This window comes from Onychostoma macrolepis, chromosome 14, assembly GCF_012432095.1.
Source record: "Onychostoma macrolepis isolate SWU-2019 chromosome 14, ASM1243209v1, whole genome shotgun sequence".
Classification (NCBI taxonomy): Eukaryota; Metazoa; Chordata; class Actinopteri; order Cypriniformes; family Cyprinidae; genus Onychostoma; species Onychostoma macrolepis.
Window position 1 is genome coordinate 24,509,810 of NC_081168.1, and position 23,758 is coordinate 24,533,567.

General features: G+C 33.4%; 2 protein-coding genes across 3 annotated transcripts in view; both read right to left on the reverse strand.

Moving 5' to 3' along the window:
- bicc2 (bicaudal C homolog 2) overlaps positions 1-13,351 on the reverse strand; it is a 34,006-nt gene extending 20,655 nt beyond the window's left edge. For both annotated transcript variants that reach the window (XM_058797052.1, XM_058797053.1), the window contains exons 1-9: positions 13,253-13,351; positions 13,026-13,101; positions 6,695-6,806; positions 6,104-6,405; positions 4,308-4,354; positions 3,697-3,766; positions 2,064-2,143; positions 1,824-1,985; positions 1,668-1,721 (exon numbers count right to left, since the gene is read on the reverse strand). In XM_058797052.1, the coding sequence (XP_058653035.1) occupies positions 1,668-1,721; positions 1,824-1,985; positions 2,064-2,143; positions 3,697-3,766; positions 4,308-4,354; positions 6,104-6,350 (660 nt within the window). In that variant the 5' untranslated portion in view covers positions 6,351-6,405; positions 6,695-6,806; positions 13,026-13,101; positions 13,253-13,351. The remainder of the gene's footprint in view (positions 1-1,667; positions 1,722-1,823; positions 1,986-2,063; positions 2,144-3,696; positions 3,767-4,307; positions 4,355-6,103; positions 6,406-6,694; positions 6,807-13,025; positions 13,102-13,252) is intronic.
- Positions 13,352-13,969: 618 nt separating this feature from the next.
- The window catches only part of ndst1a (N-deacetylase/N-sulfotransferase (heparan glucosaminyl) 1a), a 43,705-nt gene continuing 33,916 nt past the window's right edge, over positions 13,970-23,758 (reverse strand). The window contains 8 exon segments of the mRNA XM_058797886.1: positions 13,970-15,794; positions 15,887-15,989; positions 18,019-18,128; positions 18,213-18,383; positions 19,575-19,749; positions 19,829-19,952; positions 20,862-20,958; positions 21,255-21,437. Of these exon segments, the coding sequence (XP_058653869.1) occupies positions 15,675-15,794; positions 15,887-15,989; positions 18,019-18,128; positions 18,213-18,383; positions 19,575-19,749; positions 19,829-19,952; positions 20,862-20,958; positions 21,255-21,437 (1,083 nt within the window). The 3' untranslated portion in view covers positions 13,970-15,674.

Below are 23,758 nucleotides of genomic sequence, written 5' to 3' on the forward strand. Positions count from 1 at the left end.
ATATTTTCTCCACTTGAGGTTGACTGTCTTCACTGCGTTCCATGGTGTATCTAATGCCTTAGAAATTCTTTTGTACCCTTCTCCTGACTGATACCTTTTAACAACGAGATCCCTCTGATGCTTTGGATGCTCTTTGTGGACCATGGCTTTTGATGTAAGATGCGACTAAAGAGTGATTCAGACGGTAATCGTTTCTCATATGGACGTCTGTAAAAACGACCTTGGCGATTTAATTGCCGTCCGAATCGAGAATGTCGGTGTTTATCTCTCACCACCCCCGTAAAAATCCCCGGCCGAATTACCTACTGTTTTTTTGACAAACACCAAGGTCGTGTGGTAATTTAATTGCCGTCTGAATCCACATCTCTGAGTTTACGAGAAGAAATCGAGCACTCCCGAACACCGTACTCTAGGCTAACTGTTGTACTTCGCCGTAATTTGCATACATATTTATTTCCGAAATGCTGGAAAGTATTTAAAAGAACAATACTTCAGAACTGCTCCACCACAGCGACTGGGAGCAGAAAGAGAAGAAAAGCACGTAAACATTCGAAATGGGTCTTTATTATGGCAGCAGCAGGTATGCAATATAATTTTAAAATGTGTATTATAAACAGATATATACATAACTGTATCGCGTATAATTATATACAACAATAGTGCATATTTTCCTATTTTTTAAACAGGAGACTTAAATAATCAAATAATAAATAGGATTATATATTATAAAATATGCTTGGAATAAGAATACATTTTACACAATAATAAGAATAATTTTGTAAATAAAATTGATTGCACTGATACCTATATACCATGAGTTTGTACGTGATTGCTTAATTCTGAAAACAGTCACATCCCCAGTTATAAGAGGGGGTGCACACTTATGCAACCACATTATTTTAGTTTTTTTAGTTTTAGTCCCCCCCCCCTCCTCAAAAGGGGGGACATACATATACATATATATTTTTAAAGCATCATAAAAATCAAAGGTAGCATAACAGAAATTACCATAAAGTATAAATACTTCACAAATGTTTTAATTATTTATATATACTATAATATATTAATTTGTAATATTATATTAATATATTCAAATTAGCATTATGTTATAAGATTATATATTATAGTTGCCAGGGTTATTACCATCTAAATATCATTACATCAAAAAAAATCAAAATCAAAATCAAAACTATTAAAAATGTTACTTGAAATAAAAAAAATAAAAAATCAATAAAAAATTATACTTGTTTTATTTCAGTTTGCTGCCAAGGCAACATTTCTCTTTTTTTAAGTTCAAGTGCTAAAACAACTAAAACTAAATAAAGTTAAAACTAAAACAGATTAAAAAAAACAAAAACTAGATATTATTAAAAGACAAGCAAAAACTGATCCGAAAGAGAGAAAAAAAAAATACACCTATTTCTTATAAATAATAATAAATGAGTGATAATATTGTTTTCAGTGACGTGCAACCTATACATATCAGTTAACACCTCACAAAATGCATTTTATGATCCTTTTTTTGGTCTTTCTTTCAGATTATGAGGTGAAATATAACCAAGACACATCTTAAACAAAAAAATCTTTAAAAAAAAGAAAAAAAGAAAATATGAATACTGATTCACATGTTTGAATATAATGAATATTAATGTTAATGAGTCACTGACCCGGATCTGTCTCCTGGCAGACTCCACCCCCTGAACCGGCCCGGCGATTGACACCTGCAGGTTCATACTTGCTTACATTTTCATATAAAACTCAAATGAATCATGTAGTATGTAGTGTGTGCAGCAGTATGCTACAACAGTGAGGGAAGTGAGTACTTGGTTGCTCTTTTCTCCTGCGCTGTTGTTCCGGTTGGAATCGGGGAAGTGAATATGACAGGAAGTGTCCTCCATGACCTTCTTAATGTTCCCGCCCCCTTTCCCGATCACATGAGAGTGCTCTGTGTGTGTGACGTCCATCTTCAGCGTGACTTTATTCACCTGTGCACAGGTGGGCTGCTGTGAGAATGCCACAGGACAGATGAACAGAGAGAGAAATCAAAGGAGCTCAAATCTCACCTTAGTCTCTAGAAGCTCTAAAATCTTGCGTTTGGCATCCAGAACGTTTGCTCTCTTCCCCTCCACTTTCACATGAGGATCTGAATAGAAATACACAAATCATCACAATGCATTTTACTTCCATAACACCAAAATATTCAGTGGAATACATGTGGATTGGGATCATGAAAATGGCTTTTATTTTTGTCAGCAGTAAAGAAGAGATAGAGATAGTCATTACATTTCAAAACATTATGAAAATGTTTTTTCCTTTGATCTTATTGTGAACAATTCATCGGTGCATGTTATTACACTTACATAACTTAAGACATTTGTTGAGAAAGTAAATAGTTGCTTTAAAAATCTTATTTGCACATTCAAACCAACTGAAATAAAATAAAAAATTAAATGAATTTTAAAAATAAAATGAAAATAATACTACAAATCAAATGAAATAAAAATAAAATAAAAGAAGAAATAAAAGAATACTTCTTTAATATTTTTGTTTATTTTTGTGTGAACAAAATTTTTGGGTGTTTTTGCCCCTTTTTTAATAAATCTGTTTAGTTTTTATTCATGTTTATTTCAGTTTTAGTTTTAGTCATTTTAGTACTTCAAGTTTAACTAAATTTTAAACTTAAAATAAGTAAAAGTTTTTATTTTATTTTATTTCAGTTAAAGTTGATTTTATTTAAATTAACGTAATTTTACAAGTAAAAAATAGTTTTACTTTTAGTTTGCCATAATAACACTGGACCAACCCACACCCTAAAAAAAATAACATTTTGCTCAAAATAAAAGCATAAATAAATAATTTCTTGAGTCATTTCTTCAGTTGGTTTTGTCATATTTCTCTCAACAGGGTTTTTATAATTAACTAAAGCTAAGACTATTCACAAACATTTTCATTAAAAATGTAAAATTGTTAACTGAAATAAAAATACAAAGCTTAAACTTGCTTTATTACAGTTAGTTGGCAAAGCAACACTTGAAATTTTCATTTAGTTTAACTTGAAGTAATAAAATTACTAAAAACTGAAATAAGAATTGATAAAAAACTAGACGATAAAATACTAAAAATTTTCATTTAGAAGAATTTTCATTTTTTCTTCTAGTTTTAGTCATTTTAGAACTTCAACTTAAACTAAACAAAGATGAGAAAAGTTGCCTTGGCAACTGACTGAAATAAAATAAGTTTAAGGTTTTTTTAGATTTTATTTCAGATGGATTATTTTATTTTAATTAACATAAATGTTTTATATTTAGTTTATTACAACTGACCTAAACCCTAAAAGAGAACATTTTGCATTTATAGTAAAAAAAAAAAAAAAAAAAAAGTGAATCTCGTTTACGCATTAAAAACCAAAGCATAGTTTTGGTTTTAACGCGTATGACTTTAGCTTAAACCTCATCTGCATATTCAGACTTGGCGCATTAAAATGCATTACGTCAGGTCAGATGTCAATAATGGCAAAGGCAATTGCATGTAACCAGACAGCAGGAATACAGTGCATGGGTCATGTCAACTAGTTTTATGACACCTTTATGGTGCTTTGGAAATGTTGGTCATTGTATGTAAAACAGCAGCCTGGACATTCAACTAAACGACTCTTTTTAGGTTTGGACCAACATGAGGGTGAATCAATGCACTCACCTTTCTTTGATTTGGCACCGATCTTCAGCTTGGATGGCCATTTCACCTGTGTGTGTGTTTCTCTCATCACCTGAGACAATGAGTGTGTGAGCAAGAGAAACTAGTGTTCAAAAGACACTCAATTTGCATCTTCACATCCTCCATTCAACAGAGACAATGGCTCATTAGCATCTCAAAGCTCTTAGTTTTGCCTTCATAACAGAGAATCTGTTCTGTGTGTTTGGGACAAAATCACTTCAGTGACTTTTTTTCTTTCTCCTTAATTAACAAAAGACCAGAAAACAGTATGTGATCTTCATACTGAGACACCAGAGGATCTCAACAAACACATGCACACGTTTGTTGATGTCTGCAGATGGCAGCCGCTTCGACAGGATTATGAACGTTTAAACACAGAAATGTGAATGTGGCCCATATCAGGAACTGATCAAAGATGAGTTAATATCAGGTGTGTTATAGCATATACTCCAAAACTAAAACCATAAAACACATTTTGATTACTTGAAATAAGAAATTAAAATTCAAAACATTAACAAAACTACAATAAGATATCAATGACATTAAAACAACACTGGTTATTATTAGATGTTTATTTGAACTCAGTTTCTTACCTTCTGGAAGAACTCCTCGCCTGAGAGTCCAGAACCTTCTGCGGGAGCTAAAGACACAGAGGAAAAAAGATTTATACACCAAATTTCATTTTAAAACATGATAAAAAAAAAAAAAAAAGATTAACAAAACATATATATGAAGAGTTTATTTGCAAAAACAGATAACTCATTTTTTTTTTATTTTCAAAAATCATGTTTTTTATGTTATCATGTTTTTATTGTGTTTTATTGTGTTAATTAACTTTTTTTTGTGTTTTAACCTAGTCAAAATAACCCAAGTGCAGTTTGATTGAGATTAATTGGAATGCACAATGAAAAAACAAGGGAGTCATCTGTTTTTGCAAATTAACTCTTCATATATTTTTTATATTTTATAAAATATATTTAATTATATCGGTTTACACCGTTTCTATATAGTTTGTTTCTAAAGTACACTATTTGTAGACAAATATATATACATTTACACACACACATACAGAAATGCACACATATACACACACACCAAATATGCTTTACCAACAATGTAAATGGTAGTGAAATAAACAGCTGTGTTTTTGCTAAAAAAATATATTGCATGTTTTGCATTCATAACAGCATATTTTGTTCATACATATTTTGTTTTGTTTCCACATCATCTATTTCTAAACTATATGTAGACAATATATAGACTATATGATACTTTATATGCTTTACCAAAAATGTAAATGTTACTGAAATAAATAAATAAATGAAGCTACAGGGTGTTTTTTTTTTTTGTCTCCTTAGTACCTCCGTGAGGGGTAGGGTTTGGGTAAGGAGACAGAAAATACAGTTCACAGTTTGAAAACCATTATGCCTATGGAGAGTGTCTGTGGGGTGGTAAAGTTAAACACATCTGGCCCAGAGTGACATTTAAAGGGTTAGGGCGAACATCCCTCCTTTCATTAACTGCTCCTCATCGCTACGGGTTACACGGCTCTGCAAGCAAGAATGACTGAACAACCAGCGTGTGTGTATGCGTGTAAAAGAAAAAGCCCCCAAAGTTGCTTCTGAGAAACGGCGTCAAACAGCAAAGTTATGTTAGAGCAACCGATGCTGACGCAAAACTAATTCACCTCCCTGTGAAAGAAGCAAACACAGCGAACTAAAGACACAATGAGCAGAAACACAGACGGCTGAAGCAAGAATCACTGTTAAACGGAGTGTGCAAGTCCAGCGTTTGAGATCCAGACATAAGCGATTCCCCAAATCGTGTGTTTATGAGGAGAGCTGTGCTTGCTAAGTAATCAGAGGCACTTTTTTCAAAAAATAAGGTTTCTAATTCTAACTTTAGGTGAACGATCTGAGGTGAAGTTCTTCTTAAAGTTAACTCCTCCATTAGGTCTGATGAGCTCTGAAGGAAAACTTCTGAACTTCTATAACAGATCAGCACAAAAACATTGGCATTTCTTCGCTTTCCTCTCTGACAAGCTCAATCTGTCACTCGCTCTCATCTCTGAGGGATTTGAATGTCAACTCCAGCTCGTGTTGATGAATCGCAGGCGGTTAAACTCGACTCGACTCCAGAATGTTCCTGGACAGCTCATGATAACAGACCATTAAACCTGTTCATCACGGCAGAACCAGCACACAAACGGGCCACATCCATCTAATGCTCCCTAACATCACATCTCAGTGCATTCAGAAGGACATTTTGCTGGAAAACCATGACAGGTGGCTTTCTAAACAGGTTTCATTTGCATGCACAGATTAATGAAGCTTCTGGAATAATTCTACAGAAAACCATGACAGATTACCGTCATCGATCAAACACTCACCGTACAGCATGAGCTCCAGCTTCTTCCGGTCGATCCGGAATCTCTCCTCCACACACTCCGGGTCTAAAGGCTTCTGGTCCTGAAGTTCAGATCCTTCATCCTCCTCGTCTTCATCCTCCTCCTCCTTCTTCTTGTTCTGGTTTTGCAGGGTCTGGTCCTGCTCCTGGTTCTGGTCCAGCTGCGGCCAGTCGCAGGACTCTGGTTCAGGAGACTCAGGAACTGAGCTGCACGTCTCTGAGGCCGCCATAGTGAGAGTGTGTGTGTCCGTCAGTGTGACCAAGGAAACAAGAAAAAGAGGGGCCCTGAGACACACACACACACACACACACACACACACACCTCAGAACAGAGCAATATAGCACATCACACCCCTCTAACAGATCACATGACCACAGGACAATCTGAATGAGACAGGGCTGAGAACTTTTGTATCACTGTTGTTTCTCCTAAAATAAAAGAGGCTCAAATGAGTCAGTACCTAGCTAACAGAGAAAGTTCTCTCAAAGTTATGAACAGCAATGTTTATAAAATGTTTGCTTAGTGTTATGAAATTAAAAAATAAAAAATAAAATTCTGTTATTAATTACTCACCCTCATGTTGTTCCAAACCCGTAAGACCTTTCTTCGTCTTCGGAACACAAATGAAGATATTTTTGATGAAATCCGAGAGCTTTCTGACCATCCATAGACAGCAATGGAACTACTATGATCAAGGTACAGAAAGGTAGTAAGGACACTGATAAAATAGTCCATGTGACATCAGTGGTTCAATCGTAATGTTATGAAGCTACGAAATGCTTTTTGTTAACAAAGACAACAAAAATAACTTTATTCAATGATTTCTTCTCTTCTGGGTCAGTCAGCTGCCATTCACAAGAGTATCACGACTGTTTATTAGTACTTATAAAGCACATATTCTACATCCCTAATCCTACCCAATACCTAAACTTAACCACCTTACGAACTATTAATAAGCAGCAAATTAGGGGTTTAGTTTATTGAGGCAAAAGTCATAGTTAATGGTTTGTTAATAGTGAAAATTGGACCTTAAAATAAAGCGTGAGCAACTGCTTAAATGTCTTAAGTTAAAGGCATAATCCTGGTTTAGTCTAAGCTCTGAAACCAGGCCATTTTGAGTAACGCTACTGTTTACAGATACGTTTTTTTTTTTTTTTTTTAAATGTTACTAATTGTTTCAGAATGTTCAGAAAATGTTCAAAAGTAACATTCCTACGATGTTCACAAAATAATAATATGGAATGCTCCCTTAATGTTCCAAAAATAAAACAAATGGACATTTTGAAGAACTTAATGGAACATTAGCAAAACATATTTGTGACCCTGGACCACAAAACCAGTCTGAAGTGTCAATTTTTTTAAATTAAATAATAAATAAGCTTTCCATTGATGTATGGTTTGTTAGGATCGGACAATATTTGGAATCTGAGGGTGCAAAAAAATCAAAATATTGAGAAAATCGCCTTTAAAGTTGTCCAAATGAATTCTTAGCAAAGCATATTACTAATCAAAAATGATGTTTTGATATATTTACAGTAGTACATTTACAAAATATCTTCATGGAACATGATCTTTACTTAATATCCTAATGATTTTTGGCATAAAAGAAAAATCTATAATTTTGACCCATACATTGTATTTTTGGCTATTGCTACAAATATACCCCAGCGACTTAAGACTGGTTTTGTGGTCCAGGGTCACATTTTTGTTAGCAGGGAAGTTCACATGTATCTGAATAGCAGCTCAAATGATTTGATGAGAAATGTTCATACTGAGATTTGAGAGAATAATGAGATTCTCCTGAAATTCTAGAGGAGAAATATCTGAATATCTGAACAAAAGCCAGAATTTAATGTCACTACTGTGTAGGAGAGGCAGCAGAGACATTAAAGACAGTTTTTTGTGGTTGTTGAGAAACATTCTTTTAGAACAAAAGTTCTCTATTGGACTATCATGGCGAGAGCCAGATGAGAAAACAGAAGTTTATAAGACGTTCAAACTATAAAAACCAACAAGCATCAAAGTTTCACCAGGATCACTTCTGATTCTTACAGAATTTCTTGTATGGATTGTTTCCAGATTGCAAATAATTCTAATGGGAATGGTGTAAACATTCCTCCAGGATGGACTGTAGGAATGTGTTCTTTATTCGTTCCCGTAAGTGCAGTGGCCTTCATAAAGCCCGTCTCCTCCTCCCTCTGGAGAAGAGTGTTTCAGACTCCTGTTTCAGGGGGAGGGGAGCGTTTCAGGAACAATACTGGCCCGAGATCCTCCATTAACAACCACCACCAGCTCAACTGCAGGGGCATGTTTCCTAGCAACACGTTTGTTTACAGACAAGCAGGGAGATAAAAGATGAAAGTCATGAACTAAAGAAGACTGTAAAGAAATGTTGGAGAACTGTAGCATTGCATCACTTGCTCACCAATGGATCCTCTGCAGTGAATGGGTGCCGTCAGAATGAGTGTCCAAACAGCTGATAAAAACAAACATCACAACAATCTACAAGTAATCCACACCACTGCAGTCCATCAGTTAACATCTGGTGAAGCGAAAGCTGCATGTTTGTAAAAAATATAAATCTATTATCAAGATGTTTTTGATTTCAAACTGCTACTTCTGGCTAAAATAGGAGTCCATAATCCATAATAACACTTTCTCAAGTAACAAAGTCCATGCCCCTTGTTGCCCTCTCAAAATCCAACCACATATTTGTTTAAAACTGTTTTGGCTTGTAAACATTGCTTGATCTGTGCATATTTCTCTCCTGATTCAGATAAGATGACTTTGTTACTGGACGAAACGTTATTATGGATTATAGACTTTTATTTTAGATAGAACGGTTATAAGTTAAAAACATCTTAACGCATTTGTTTTTTTCTAACATGCAGCTTTTCACTTCACAAGAGGTTAATTGCACTGTTAGACATTTCTGTAATTTCCACAGTTATTTACTGTATATCACCCAGTGTAATACTGCAAATTCCCTTTACAGTAAATAACTGTAATACCCTTTGCATCATGGGAATTTTCTGTGACATCAGATCCCACATACAGAGACTTACTGTATTTTTTTAAATTGCTGTATACTGCTGTAACGGTCTCTTTATTTTCCTCATTTCTTACATTTGGATTGACACAATTAGCCCTACACCGTGTCTACAACGCCGCAACAGCTTGAGACTGACTACTGGATGTGTTACATCCTTTTTACAGTCTATGGTTACATCGCTTCTAATGATTGGAAAATCCGTTTGTTCTTCGTGTCAGAAACAGCGCCAGCGCTTGGAGTACATCTGTACGTCAGAAATATACCGGGGCATCAGTTTACTGTCCGCATCCACTGTAGATAGTATATATAATGGGTTCTATATTGTTGTCTGTTGTCGAGTTGGCGGGTTTTTCTCGGGGATGAACCTGTGAGAGTGGAAGAGCTCCGGAGAACATCTACGCTGTGTGTTGATGCACCTTACGAGAGAATAAGCAAGGTAAAAATATATGTACGTTTGTCTGTGTGTTTGTGTCAGATTTTTGCACACCAGTTTAACCCATAGTAACATTTACTCATCAACATGGCGGTTACACTTTACCATGGTAAACTGCGCTGTCGTTTCAAACGACTTTTGTCATCTTATTGAATTAAGTTACCGAATTAAAATAGTTTTTAACGAGCAACGCTTATCTTATATTAACATTAGGTTAACTAATGTGAAATTTAGTTCAGGTAGTAGTTAATGTTGGCCAGTAGCCTATTGAGAAAATAAAATCATATGTTAGCTAAGTTAAACTAGTTTTATGGCTAGCTGCCTTTCTAGTTTTAGAATTAGTTTGTTATAGTTTTTAATGGAATTTAAAACTTACTGCATTTTTTTGTATTTGTGTTTTAAAGGCAACTGCAATGAAGCATCAAGAAAGACATGAGCAGGCCAGCCACCCTGAGACTGATAATTCATGGTAAGAGAACAACTATGGTTTTGAGAGATTTGTGTATTCTATATGAGGTTTGCCTTTTAAAAGTGTGCTATTTCTACTTCTTGTTTTTCAGAGAAGACATTTCTGTCAAAGTGGATTGTGAGCAAAGATGGTGGCCACGTTTTGGAGCAGCACCTGGGTTTTGCAGATGGCTATGTATTCTTTGGCTGTTTGTCTTTTTTCCCCATTATGTTTCTGTTGCCTAAAGATTCTTTGTGAGGATGAATCCAGAGGACACAACATAATGCACTGCAAAACGTCCTAAGACAGGAGAAATGGTGAAGATGCACTGTTCCAGCATTGGAAGTCTGTATTTTTAAGTGTTATACATGCAGTGTTTTAAATAAAGAAATTGATATTTTGTAATTATTGTGTCTGTTTTAATTGAATGCCAGTAGTACCTATGTAGAGTAAAAATAAAATGAATTCTATATAAAAATTATAAAATCTAATGAAATCTATATTAAAATGAATGAATGAATTACAGTAGTATACTGATAAATCAAATGCAGTTTGCTACTGTAAATCTTAATTACAGTAACTTAAGTTACTGTAAAAACCCTTTGAAATGTCTAACAGTGTGATGAACTGGAGTGGTGAGGATTACTTGTGGATTATTGTGATGTTTTTATCAGCTGTTTGGACTCTCATTCTGACGGCACCCATTCACTGCAGAGGATCCATTGGTGACCAAGTGATTTAAAGCTAAATTTAGCTAAATCTGATGAAAAACAAACTCATTTTCCATCTTAATGGCTTGAAGGTGAGCAAATTTTCATTTTTGGTTGAACTATTCATTTATTGATTTATTTAATTTTTTTTTTACTGAGTTCAAATGACTCCGCTAACTTGGTTATACCACTAAACTTCAGTTATAAGTTGAGTAAGGTGAATTAGACAAGGAAAAAAAATATTTTTGTGGTGATACAAACTTCTAATAAAACATTTAATGTTGCTTGACATCTGTCTGTTCTTCAAACATCTGCTCAGTTCACTCGATCTCTCTGCTCAAGAACCAGATCACATAAGAGATACATAACCTTCAAACTTTTTAAAACTACTTTTAAAGGCTGTCTAGCCACCATTCAGCATTTGCCTTGAGAAACTCGTTTGTTTGTTTTTTGTTTTGTTTGATCAATGTTTGTGTGTAACTGATACTTGCAGACTCCAAAGAATAAATATGACCTTCAGTGTGGATCATGCATGATGGAATGATTTGACAAAGCTCACTCTATATATTGTAAATGAGGACCAAGATTTTTTAAAAGACAAATACACTGAACAAAATTATAAACGCAACACTTGTTTTTGCCCCTATTTTTCATGAGCTGAACTCAAAGATCTAAGACTTTTTCTATGTACACAAAAGGCCTATTTCTCTCAAATATTGTTCACAAATCTGTCTAAATCTGTGTTAGTGAGCACTTCTCCTTTGCCGAGATACTCCATCCACCTCACAGGTGTGGCATATCAAGATGCTGATTAGACAGCATGATTATTGCACAGGTGTAGACTAGAGTTGATCAGGTTGTTGATTGTGGCCTGTGGAATGTTGGTCCACTCCTCTTCAATGGCTGTGCGAAGTTGCTGGATATTGGCAGGAACTGGAACACTCTGCCGTATACGCCGATCCAGAGCATCCCAAAAATGCTCAATGGGTGGCATGTCCGGTGAGTATGCTGGCCATGCAAGAACTGGGATGTTTTCAGCGTCCAGGAATTGTGTACAGATCCTTGCAACATGGGGTCGTGTATTATCATGCTGCAACATGAGATGATGGTCGTGGATGAATGGCACAAGAATGGGCCTCAGGATCTCGTCACAGTATCTCTGTGCATTCAAAATGGCATCAATAAATGCACCTGTGTTCATTGTCCATAACATACGCCTGCTCACACCATAACCCCACCGCCACCATGGGCCACTCGATCCACAACGTTGACATCAGCAAACCGCTCACCCACACGCTGTCTGCCATCTGCCCTGTACAGTGAAAACCGGGATTCATCTGTGAAGAGAACACCTCTCCAAAGTGTCAGACGCCATCGAATGTGAGCATTTGCCCACTCAAGTCAGTTACGACGACGAACTGCAGTCAGGTCGAGACCCCGATGAGGACGAGCATGCAGATGAGCTTCCCTGAGACGGTTTCTGACAGTTTGTGCAGAAATTCTTTGGTTATGCAAACCGATTGTTGCAGTAGCTGTCTGGGTGGCTGGTCTCAGACGATCTTGGAGGTGAAGATGCTGGATGTGGAGGTCCTGGGCTGGTGTGGTTACATGTGGTCTGCGGTTGTGAGGGCGGTTTGATGTACTGCCAAATTCTCTGAAACGCCTTTGGAGATGGCTTACGGTAAAGAAATGAACATTGAATTCACAGGCAACAGCTCTGGTGGACATTCCTGCAGTCAGCATGCCAATTGCACGCTCCCTCAAAACTTGCGACATCTGTGGCATTGTGCTGTGTGATAAAACTGCACATTTTAGAGTGGCCTTTTATTGTGGCCAGCCTAAGGCACACCTGTACAATAATCATGCTGTCTAATCAGCATCTTGATATGCCACACCTGTGAGGTGGATGGAGTATCTCGGCAAAGGAGAAGTGCTCACTAACACAGATTTAGACAGATTTGTGAACAATATTTGAGAGAAATAGGCCTTTTGTGTACATAGAAAAAGTCTTAGATCTTTGAGTTCAGCTCATGAAAAATGGGGGCAAAAACAAAAGCGTTTATAATTTTGTTCAGTGTATGTTGTTGGATCAGCATTTACTGTGAGGAAAAATACCCGTCAATCAATTTTAACCATACCTCAAACATGTCTCTGCAAAACCTTTTAACTCAAAGGTTTTTAACTCAATTTCTTAATTTCTAGGTTAAAATTAGTTTTAACATCATGTTTATATTGGAGCATTGGATTACAACATGTATTACCTGAACATTAACCTGGTAAAGTGCTGTCAGTCAGTCATCCATTAGAAGCCTCATCTTGGAGATCAAGTGATGTAGCCTAGATGTTGAATCCAGCCAACAACATTTAGAGAAACTCATTACCAGTGTCTACACAGTGAAGCCCAGACCACTGTAACCCACCATAAACCACTTCAAAATCACCCAATAATATGTGACCAACACCAACTCAACTTACTATTCAAACTTACCAGGAAAATTTTCTTCTTTCTGAAGTTGCACAACTAATGAACAATCTTCTGACTAGTACAGTCACTGTACCGGAGACTGAAGGCCGTGTTGGACCGGCAACAAACTAGCATGATCCAAACAAACCTGCAAAGGAAGGTTGTTTGATATGTGGAGCAGGTTATTACATTTTGATGAACGATTATAAAAACTAAACTTTTTTGACTGAATCATTCACAAAAAGACCAGGAACATTAAGTAAATAAAGTCAAAAAGAAAGAAAATTGATTTTAAATCACACCAAAAAAAAAAAAAAAAATACACCAATGATAAAAGTTCATTTTATTCTAAGGGCGCGCCACAGTTTAAATTTTCGCGCCCTTTAAAGTCAAGTGGATTCTGATTGACTGTCAATGCTTTTATCGTTTATCAGCTGGAAATAATCGTTATGAAAGTGATTCCAACGAGATCATTACAGTTGTGGTGTGAGTTTTACTATTGTCATACTATTATAATGATTATTAAACTTTATAGTTACAATTATAATTATGACCTTGTTGTAAACAGGTTTTCCACTGTAAAAACCCAGTTGAGATACGGGATTATTTCAGCTCTCAAAAACTCATGATATTGGAAGCTTCTGCTGCCACCGTGTGTTTGAACAAATTAACTACAACCTTTTTATACATCACTAATGTGTCATGAAATGTATTTTAAAAACCAACAAATAAAGTCCTTACCCAAAATGCTTTTAATTTTTTTTCAGAAAATTTTCTTAGATGAGAAACTCACATTAATAACCTAAAACTCTGGAGCTTTTCAGACCAAAACACAATATGAATGTAATTGAACTCATAAAAACACTTAGGAGATGAGGAAATGTGTAACCATAGGAACAACACCAGACATCAAAGAATATCTCTCTCTCACTCTCACACACACACACACACACACACACACCTCCAGCATTAGTAAAAGTGTGGTTTATTTTGCTCTAATCTGCATGTGTTTGACCAGGTCAGATCTCAGGCAAAGATGAAAACATGAGAATTAATTTCTGAATCATGTAGTGAGAGATGCTTCAATCTGCCTACATTTATTCATATTACCATATCCATTAATCCATAGAAACTGTGTTAATATCACGGTTTTTGGACACTACCATATAAACCCTGTAGTAATAAAACAGTGATGGGTTTTTCCAAAGGTCACATGAGTTATTTTTCAACATCTGCCCAATATTCAATATCTCATATAATTTCACCTTCATGCATGACAGAAATTCAAACAAGCCCTAGTGAACACAAATGACAGGTGACCTTCATGAAAAAATATGTATATAAATAAATAAAAATGCAGTTGTGAGAGCCCGTGGTGTGTTTGATTTCACTAACATTAACCCGATGAAGCATTTGAAAGGAAAAATGTAAACATTTTGTGTTCCTCTTAAGTTATATAGAGGTTTCGAACAACAGTGAGAGCAAACAATATTCAATTTGAGTATTTTTGGGTGAACTATTGCTTTAACACATTTATCTTGAATAAAATCAGCAGTTTTCTGTTTAATGAGAAAATAAACTGACATTAAAAGGCTGTTCTCTCACACACAAAAAATGCACTTAAATGTCACTTTAAATTGTAAATTCATGTTCTAAGAGTAGAAATGTATTATTATTTAGCTCTAATATTTAACTACGTATTATTTAGCTTATGAGATGCAACTTTAAATGGATAATACACCCAAAAACAATGATTTCTCACACTTTTTGTTCGAACCTGTATGACATTCTTCTGTAAAACACAAAAGATATTTTCTATAATGAACATGAAGAAAATTCAACATATCTGTTTGTGATTTAGAGCATCACATGAATTCTGAAGAGATGGACTATAGTGCACTACTGTTTGATGGGACTTTACTGTCATTGTTGGAGCTCAACAAAGTTTCACAGAAGAAAGAAAGTCCTCTGTTTGAAGCGTGAGTAAATCGACTCCTTTAAAGTCCACGTTATAAAATGTAAAACTGCCCCGAGAACACAAAAACTAGCTAAAAATGTAAAAACAAAAAGTTAAAAAATGTGAATACGTCACAGTTCGTTGGCATGATTTTTGAGTCTGTATCAAATTTGAGTAAAAAAATGTTTCAGTGTCTCTGTTTCTGCAGCAATTTGTTTGAGGATCTTCATATTAGTCCAGCACAGTCTGTCAATAACAGGACAGATATGAGTCAGTTCATAAATACTGGCCTTTAAATAAATTTCGTATCAGTGAGTTTTAAAGCACTAAGTCAGTTCTTTAACTTGGTTTTAGTTCAAACTCATCTAGGTCAGAGCAGTCTTCAGTCAGAGGTGGTTTGCTCCTCCTGTATGTCCATCGGTGGACTCGACTCTTGAGAGTCTCATGGCACTCCAGACGTTTGTGGTGCTGACCAAACGACAGCTTCTGTTACCTGATGTTGAGCAGATCCTCTCTGAGCCAGCCGGGCAGAACCTGAGCTGTTTTATACAGCACTTTAGAGAGCTGGATATTAGCATCTCTGTAGTACTTCCTCAAAAACACCTGAGACTGATGAAGAGAGACAGACTATGAATGTGAATTTCCTCTACTTCTTCTTACAATAAACTCAATAAATAAATTCTGTGAGTGAAAAGAGTTACTTGTATGTCCATGTCTGCGTATCTCTGTCCTTTACTCTTTCCTAAACACTTGGTCTTTCCTCCGTCCAGCAGTTGACACCAGAAGCCTTTCTTGGGGTCAAACCTGCAAAACATTATCAATTCCTGATATTTGCTATAAAAGGTTCTGCATGCTGATAGAGACCAACTATTAACCTTAGTTTGCATGTCACTATTAAAATCGAGATTTTCTTATGTTTTTGAAAAAAGTCTCTTCTGCTCATCAAGGCTGCATTTATTTGATAAAAATTATAGTAAAAAAAAAATTATAATATTGTGAAATCTTATTACTATTTAAAATAGCTGTTTTCTACTTGAATATATTGTAAAATGTAATTTACAAATGCTGAGTTCTGATGCAAAGCTGAATTTTCAGCATCATTATCATGTATTTATCAGCTTTGCGTCACTGGAATAAGTTATATTTTACAATGTATTTAAATATTTTACAATTTAGTTAAATTACATGGAAATAATATTTCACAATATTACTGTTTTTACTGTATTTTTGATCAAATAAATGCAGCTTTGGTGAGCAGAAGAGACTTAAATTAGAAAAAATCTTGAATTATTTCAACCTCTTAAACGGAAGTGAATTAATGGAAGGATAACACCAATTAATTTATCTAATAATGTTTTATTAAAAATGTATAATTACCTTATTGTTTTGATAAGTCTATGTATTACTACAAAATAAAGTTGAAATATTAATGCACTTTGGGTAGTGCTAAAGTTTTTAGTTATGACTATATTCACAATATAACAGAAACTGTTCTATTTTCCCATCACACTCAAAAAGTGTTTTGCATGTTTGCTGCTTGTTCAATTTCCTTTGTTAAAATGAGCTGAAGAGTACAATTCTTGAGGACAACATCATTGTCACAACATAATTTCATTATATTCAATCCACTTACATTTGTAAAATGGAATGTTACCTACTCGTTTTGTGTCTAGACTACATTAATTTTTCTTTTTTACTTGTTTTTAAAGTTTGTTTAACAAAACATTATGTTTACTGTAAATGAACTTGTTCTAGTTTCGATGTACAGACCTGAACTAACCTTGATTTGAGTTCATTAAAGCTTTTTTGAGTGTATTTAATTTAAGGATGCACGATATTAGATTTTTGCCGATATCCCGATTTTCAACTCATTTTGGCCAATACCGATATATTTCCTTTTGTTTGGAAACAACACCAAGTCTCTCCTGTGCAGAAATTATAAGCAAAATATTTGTACTTTTGGTTAGTTTTTAACAAGAACTTATTAATTAGAATTAAATAAAAATAATGAATAATGAAAATAACTATAAATAAACTATATATCAATCGCTGCATTTTCCCGCCCAGGAAAGATGCAGTGGTAACCCTAACATTTTATTTTAAGATTTAACATTTGTAGATGGTCTAAAACAAAAAAGTTGTAAAAATTCTGAAAATCTTTTAGAGCTCATAATTTGTTAAAAAAAATAAAACATATTACAAATTAATGAATAAATCAGTATATATAAAATTATTTAAATTTACACATGTCATGTTTGTGATTTTTTTTTTCATGTAAGCTATAGCTTTCTAACCACTAAATCAAAACATACTCATTTTATGACATCAATTACTGCTTTATTGAATCAGAAACACACAGTCTAAATGTTATTTGTGTAGGCTATTTTACTTTTAATTTAATTAGAAGTAGGCCAACTGCGCCCCCTTCACTACTGTTTACTCTATCACACACAGAACCATCATTCTGTAGGTGCTTTCACAGATTAAATGCAGCGATCTAAATCAGTCAAATCTAATCGTCATTCAGACAAAACTTTGCTTCAAGAATGAGCCACACTGCTCATGTGATCTAATCACTAGCACACCCTGAGCACATGCGAGTTAACCCATTCCTCTTATCGGCAAGACATATCGGCATAATTTTTCATATCAGGCCGATGCCGATATTTCCATTTTAAAGCCATTATCGGCTGATTCCGATATCAGTCCGAAAATATTGTGCATCCCTAATTTAATTCAAGCAATGTTCATTTATGCCTTAAGAAAGTCATGAGATTGAAATGTCACAGTTAAAACATATAATATCAATTTGTGTACTGACTCTCAAACTCACGCTAGAATCTTGTGGTAATCGACCCGATTCTCCAAACCCAGAAATGTCTGGATCTTTTCCATGACTGATGCTGGATCTGTTTTCAATGTCTGACCGTCCACAACCAGAATCTGTGAGGGTTTAATGAATGAAATATGATAAATAAATCTGCTGTATTAGAACAAACGGTCATATATGCTGCTAAACGCACAGACCTGGTCGTGGTGGTAGTGTTTGAGCCAGCGTGAGAGGTGTGTAGCGTACCATCCTGGAGCCAGACAACGCTTCTGCAGGACCTGCAGCTTCACAGGTGCATTGTGGGATGCCGTAATGACATCATGGAAAGAGTATTTCAGAGCCACAGGGTCAGCATGTGCTCTCTGATGCTGAAGAGGAAAAAAAAAAAAAAAAAAAAAAAATCACAGTTAAATATAAAAAAAAATGTAATTTAATTTAATAATATATCAAATAAATGTATAATAAAAATATAAAAATAAAATGAATAAATAAATTAAGCAAGTAAACGTCAATATTTATATTTATTATTTGATATGCCTTGAAAGAAAAACATAATTTCAACCAAATATTTAATAGAAACCCTATAATACAGAAAAAAAATATAGTTGAAAATAATCAAGACGTGTTTTAATAAATGAACTCAAGGAAGAATATTTAATCATTTTATTGATATAGAGTCCAAAGCAACAAATATTAAAACTGCACATTATTCACCTACTTGTATTATCTAGAAATGTTAATAAAAATAAAAATAGAATTATATAATAATAAAATAATAATAAATAAAATGTATTTATAAAAATGTATTTATTTATTTACATTTTAAATAATAATAAATTAAATCACATTCTTAGTCTACAATGATGATTCAAACTGTCATTTTTTATTTTATAGCCAAAATAATCATAGAACAATAACTATACTATCACGATTTTAGGTGTTTTCATGGTTAAATAAAATTTTAACAAATTCAAGGAAGAATTAAATTTTAATAATTTTACTGATATAGGACAATTAAACTAATTTTAATAATCAACATTACCTACTTTTATAATAATCAAGACTGGTTTTAAATAAATAAACAAAGAAATAAATAAAAATTTTATATTTTATTTATTTTTTTTTTATTAACTTGTTCTTTAAATTAAGTATTTTCTTTTAAAAATAATGAATTAATTACATTCTTAGTTTACACTGACGGTTTAAACTGTAATTTGTTTTTTTATATTTTATAGCGAAAATAATAAACTTACGTACAAAGCATAAAATACTATATAATCAGTACAATAACTATACTATAATGATTTTCAGTCTTTTATGGTTAAAAATATTACTGATAGCACTGATACCACACAAAAACATGAAAAAAAAAATAAATAAAAAAAAATATATACTGTAATTGTGATTACTGCAGTTTTTCTGCAAATACCACTGCTAAAAGGATGATTACTGTGGTAATGTACATTCTCTAACTTGCACCTCCAGAAAATGTGTATTTGCTGTAATGCTTTGTTAATAAAGAAAGTAAGTTAGTCAGATGTAAACGGTGTAGTATGTACCTGGTACCAGGCGTAAGCTCGGTCCACAGGGTCACTCAGAACCGTGATGATTTTCGCTCTGGGCAGCAGCGCTGCGGCTCGGACCGCAGCTATATCTGAATCAAAATAACTGGCACTTTTCTCAAAATAATAATCAGAGCTGCTGTTGGACGGGAGGGGGAAATACTCCATATACCTGCAGGAGAGATCGAGAAAACAGAGACATAAATGCAAACGAGCAGCGTTATGATGTTTGCAGCTCCACTGACACTCACCAGTCGATGCCCCGGTGATAATTGTGACCGCTGAAGAACTGAATCTCCTCAAACGTCTCTTTACTGGGGTAATTACTACTCAGATCAGGATGCATCCCCAGTAACAGATAGAGAGCCGTTGCTCCTGAGAAAAACCACGAGAGAAAATATACCATTGATCTGATAAAAATTTGTTATTACAGTATCATCCATATACAGTGGCATGCAGAAGTTTGTGAACCCCTTGCAGAAACTGTGAAAATGTGAATAATTTTAACGTAATAAGAGAGATCATACAAAATGCATGTTATTTTTCATTTAGTACTATAATAATTATTTATTTAGTATTTTTTATTTTATTTTGATATTTAAAAATTCTTAATTTCAGCAATTTTGTTTGCTTTAGTAATTTTTATTAATTATTTTAAATATGTATAGCATTTTGTTTTATTAAGTTTGAGTTATTTTAGTACTTTTAATTTTTTTAGTACTTTTTTTGTTTTTAATTTTAATAAAATGTTTTTAATGCTTTATTTAAAATATATTTTATTTAAAATACATTTAATAAGAGTAACATAAATTAATGCGTCAACTAAATGAATCTTTCTGTGATTTCATCTAATTTCTTTTTAGATGAGATCGGTCATCTTTAGTTTCTAACAAAAAAAAAAAAAAAAAAAAGGATAATAATATTTTTATAATATATAATAATTTTTTTTCTAATTCATTACTTAGCACTTTATTTTAACCGTTTTTAACTGTTAATTTTAATTATTAACCCAAATGTGCCTCCTGAGGTACAAATCCCATTCAAAAACAGACATTCTAAGGGGTTAATTTAATAGTTTTTTCTTCTCATTACTTGATTGGTGTACGCTTTGACAATATTTTAAAACACAATCATGCCAATTAAGTACTTCAAATTGACGCTACGCTTGCAGTTTAAACAGGTTTGATTATAAGTTTGATATAACAGGAACACATGACTATCTGGCAGTGTAAAGAGTGTGTGAAGTTCCGCATGCGTCTGTCAGGTGGCGGTGTTGCTCCTCACCCGTCTTCTGAGGGCCAATGAGCAGCAGTTTTGGGAAACGGTCACAGGTTTTCTCTTTCGACCAAATGTCCTTGTGTCTTTTATCCTCACAGGGATCCTAAACACAAGATCACAACGCTGACAGATTTCACTGAGACAGAGCATCACAAGCAGACTGACAGCAGAGCTGAGAAAGAGTCAGGAAATGCTGGACTTTATGCAAATGAGCAGTAAGCAGCAGCCAATCACAGTGAAGCTGCTGGAGGTTTTGCTGCATTCAGTGCTTTTAATCACTATTAATTCACATCATTATGCATTTCGTTCAGATTTCAAATGCAGATATATATTTTGTTCCTGTACGTTCAACTTTCTGTTGTTTTAAAACACGTTGAGTAAACTGCCGTCGTCACAGACCTGCCAGAGCGGCTCGGCGTCGGACGGGAACATCTGGAAGTATTTGTCGGCCAGCTGCAGCGGAGGAAGCGTCTGTAGTTTCAGGTGCGTCCAGGTGAGCAGGAAGTCGAGCAGCCGTTTAAAGGTGAACAAACCCAGACGGTCGTTCCCGTAGTTCGACAGGTGCGTCATGAAGATGCTAATCTGAGAAACAACCACACTTCAGCCAATCAAAGCCATTTCACTGGAAATACAATTCACAACTGTATTCAGCAAATTCAGATTCAACTATTTGTTTGTAAGGCAAGTGTTCAGTGTATATAATGTCATATATTAAAATTGTTTAGCAAAAATACAAGGTCAATGATTACAACATTTAATTTCAATTTAAGCAGTTTTTTTGTAGAATGGCCAGTTATAAATATAAGTCTGAAACAATTATTTTGAAATTGTTTTATATTTACTATTATTTCATAATTATTTTATATTTCTAAAATAAATCAGTTATTTTATATTATTTTAAAATAAAATATATTTTAAAATATACTTACTATTATTTCATATTTTATTTTAAAATAATATAAAATAACTATGAAACATTACAATATAAATTAACCATTAAAATAGCTATTTTATAATTGCATAAAAATATTATATAATTTATAATGATTTATTAATTCAGAATTAATTTTACATTATATATTATTTCATAATTATAAAATAATTATTAGATATAAAATATTTATTACAATTACAAATTAATTAAAATAGATTGATCAGCTCTGGATTTTTTTTTTACCTTCAAATGTTTTGAAGGTCATTTGTCTTGTCTGGATAAATATTAATTCATTATTCACTCTTTGTACCTTTGGTGAAAATCCAAATAGGTAAATTATGTTGATTATTAATATTTGTTTCATTGGTCTATATCAATAAAATTATTAAATATTATTCTTCCTTGAGTTCATTTATTAAAAGATGTCTTGTTTACAACATCAGCTTTTATCAAATCTTGATTCTTTTGAATAGCGGTTAATAATAATAAAGCCTGAAACAATTATTTTATTTTTAATATTTCATAATTATTTTATATTTCATAATTATTTAATATTTTAGATATTTTAGATCATTTCCTAATTATAAAATATAAATATTCAAATAATTATTTTTATAACTGCATAATGATTTCAGTTATTTTTATCATTTATAATTATTCATTAATTGTTTCATAATTATTATATATTATTTATAGACCAACAAAGTATTAATAAGAAACACTGTTTCTGGAAAAATATCTTAAATTAAACATGTCTTGATTATTTTTTAACATCTGTACTGCATTTTATGTTTAAGCACATACATCAACTTGGCTACACTGACTGTTTGGTTGAAATTATGTTTCTCTGTGTGTGTGTGTGTGTGTGTGTGTGTGTGTATATATTATATATATATATATATATATATATATATATATATATATATATATATATATATATATATATATATATATATATATATATATATATATATATATATATGTGTATATATATATATATATATATATATATATATATATATATATATATGTATATATATATATATATATAAAAAGGTGTCAACGTTAATGTGTTAACGCATGCGATTAATAAAAAATGTATCATAAAAAATCGTAAGATTAATCGTTTGATAAGGTTTGACCCTAACGTCATCGCAGCGCGGAAGGTTATCTATCATTGTGTGATGAGGGTACAGCATAGTGTTGCCAGGGTAACGGCACAAGTGGGCTATTTCGAAAATACAGCTGCGGGAAAAAATTACAGAGCTGTGGGTTGCGGTTTTTTGGGCTACTTTTTTAATGTACCAGGGCCGCCCAAAGTGTATATAGACAAATAAAAATTAAAATAGATCCTTTTGGTAATGTGTATTATACTTGAAATGTATACCTGGCAACTTAAGAACAGAGAGACGACTGTAACATCACAAACAACGTGAGTTTCAGCAGAGCAGCAGAAATAAACATGACAACAGCCACTATAGATTATATAAGATAATAAACACACGATAGATATGGTTTGTATGTGATTTTCTTAAGATTGAATGTGTACGTCTGAAATGCTAATTTGTGCAGCGATATAAAAGGCTATAAATAGCATATTTTAACAACAGTAACGACCAAATTCCACATGTGATCGTAAAAGGAAGTTATTACAAACACTCGATGGTGGTTTGAAGTGAGTTCTGAGTAAAAGTGTACTATTAATCTCATAAATTGTCTTATGAAGCATGATGCTAATATTAGCTCTAATGCAGCTGCAGAACAGATCCAATTCTTCTTCATAATGCATTTTGTCATAATTCACGTAAGGTTGCAAGAAAATGTTTTTTTTTTTTTTGTATTTATTTAGAAATGCTTTTGATAATAGTTGGGTAAATGTATACTGGGATTGAAGCGATGTGGCTTGGTAAACGTTTTATTGCCAGTATAAAGGCTGATAATGGCTGAATAAAAACAAAAGAATAATGAT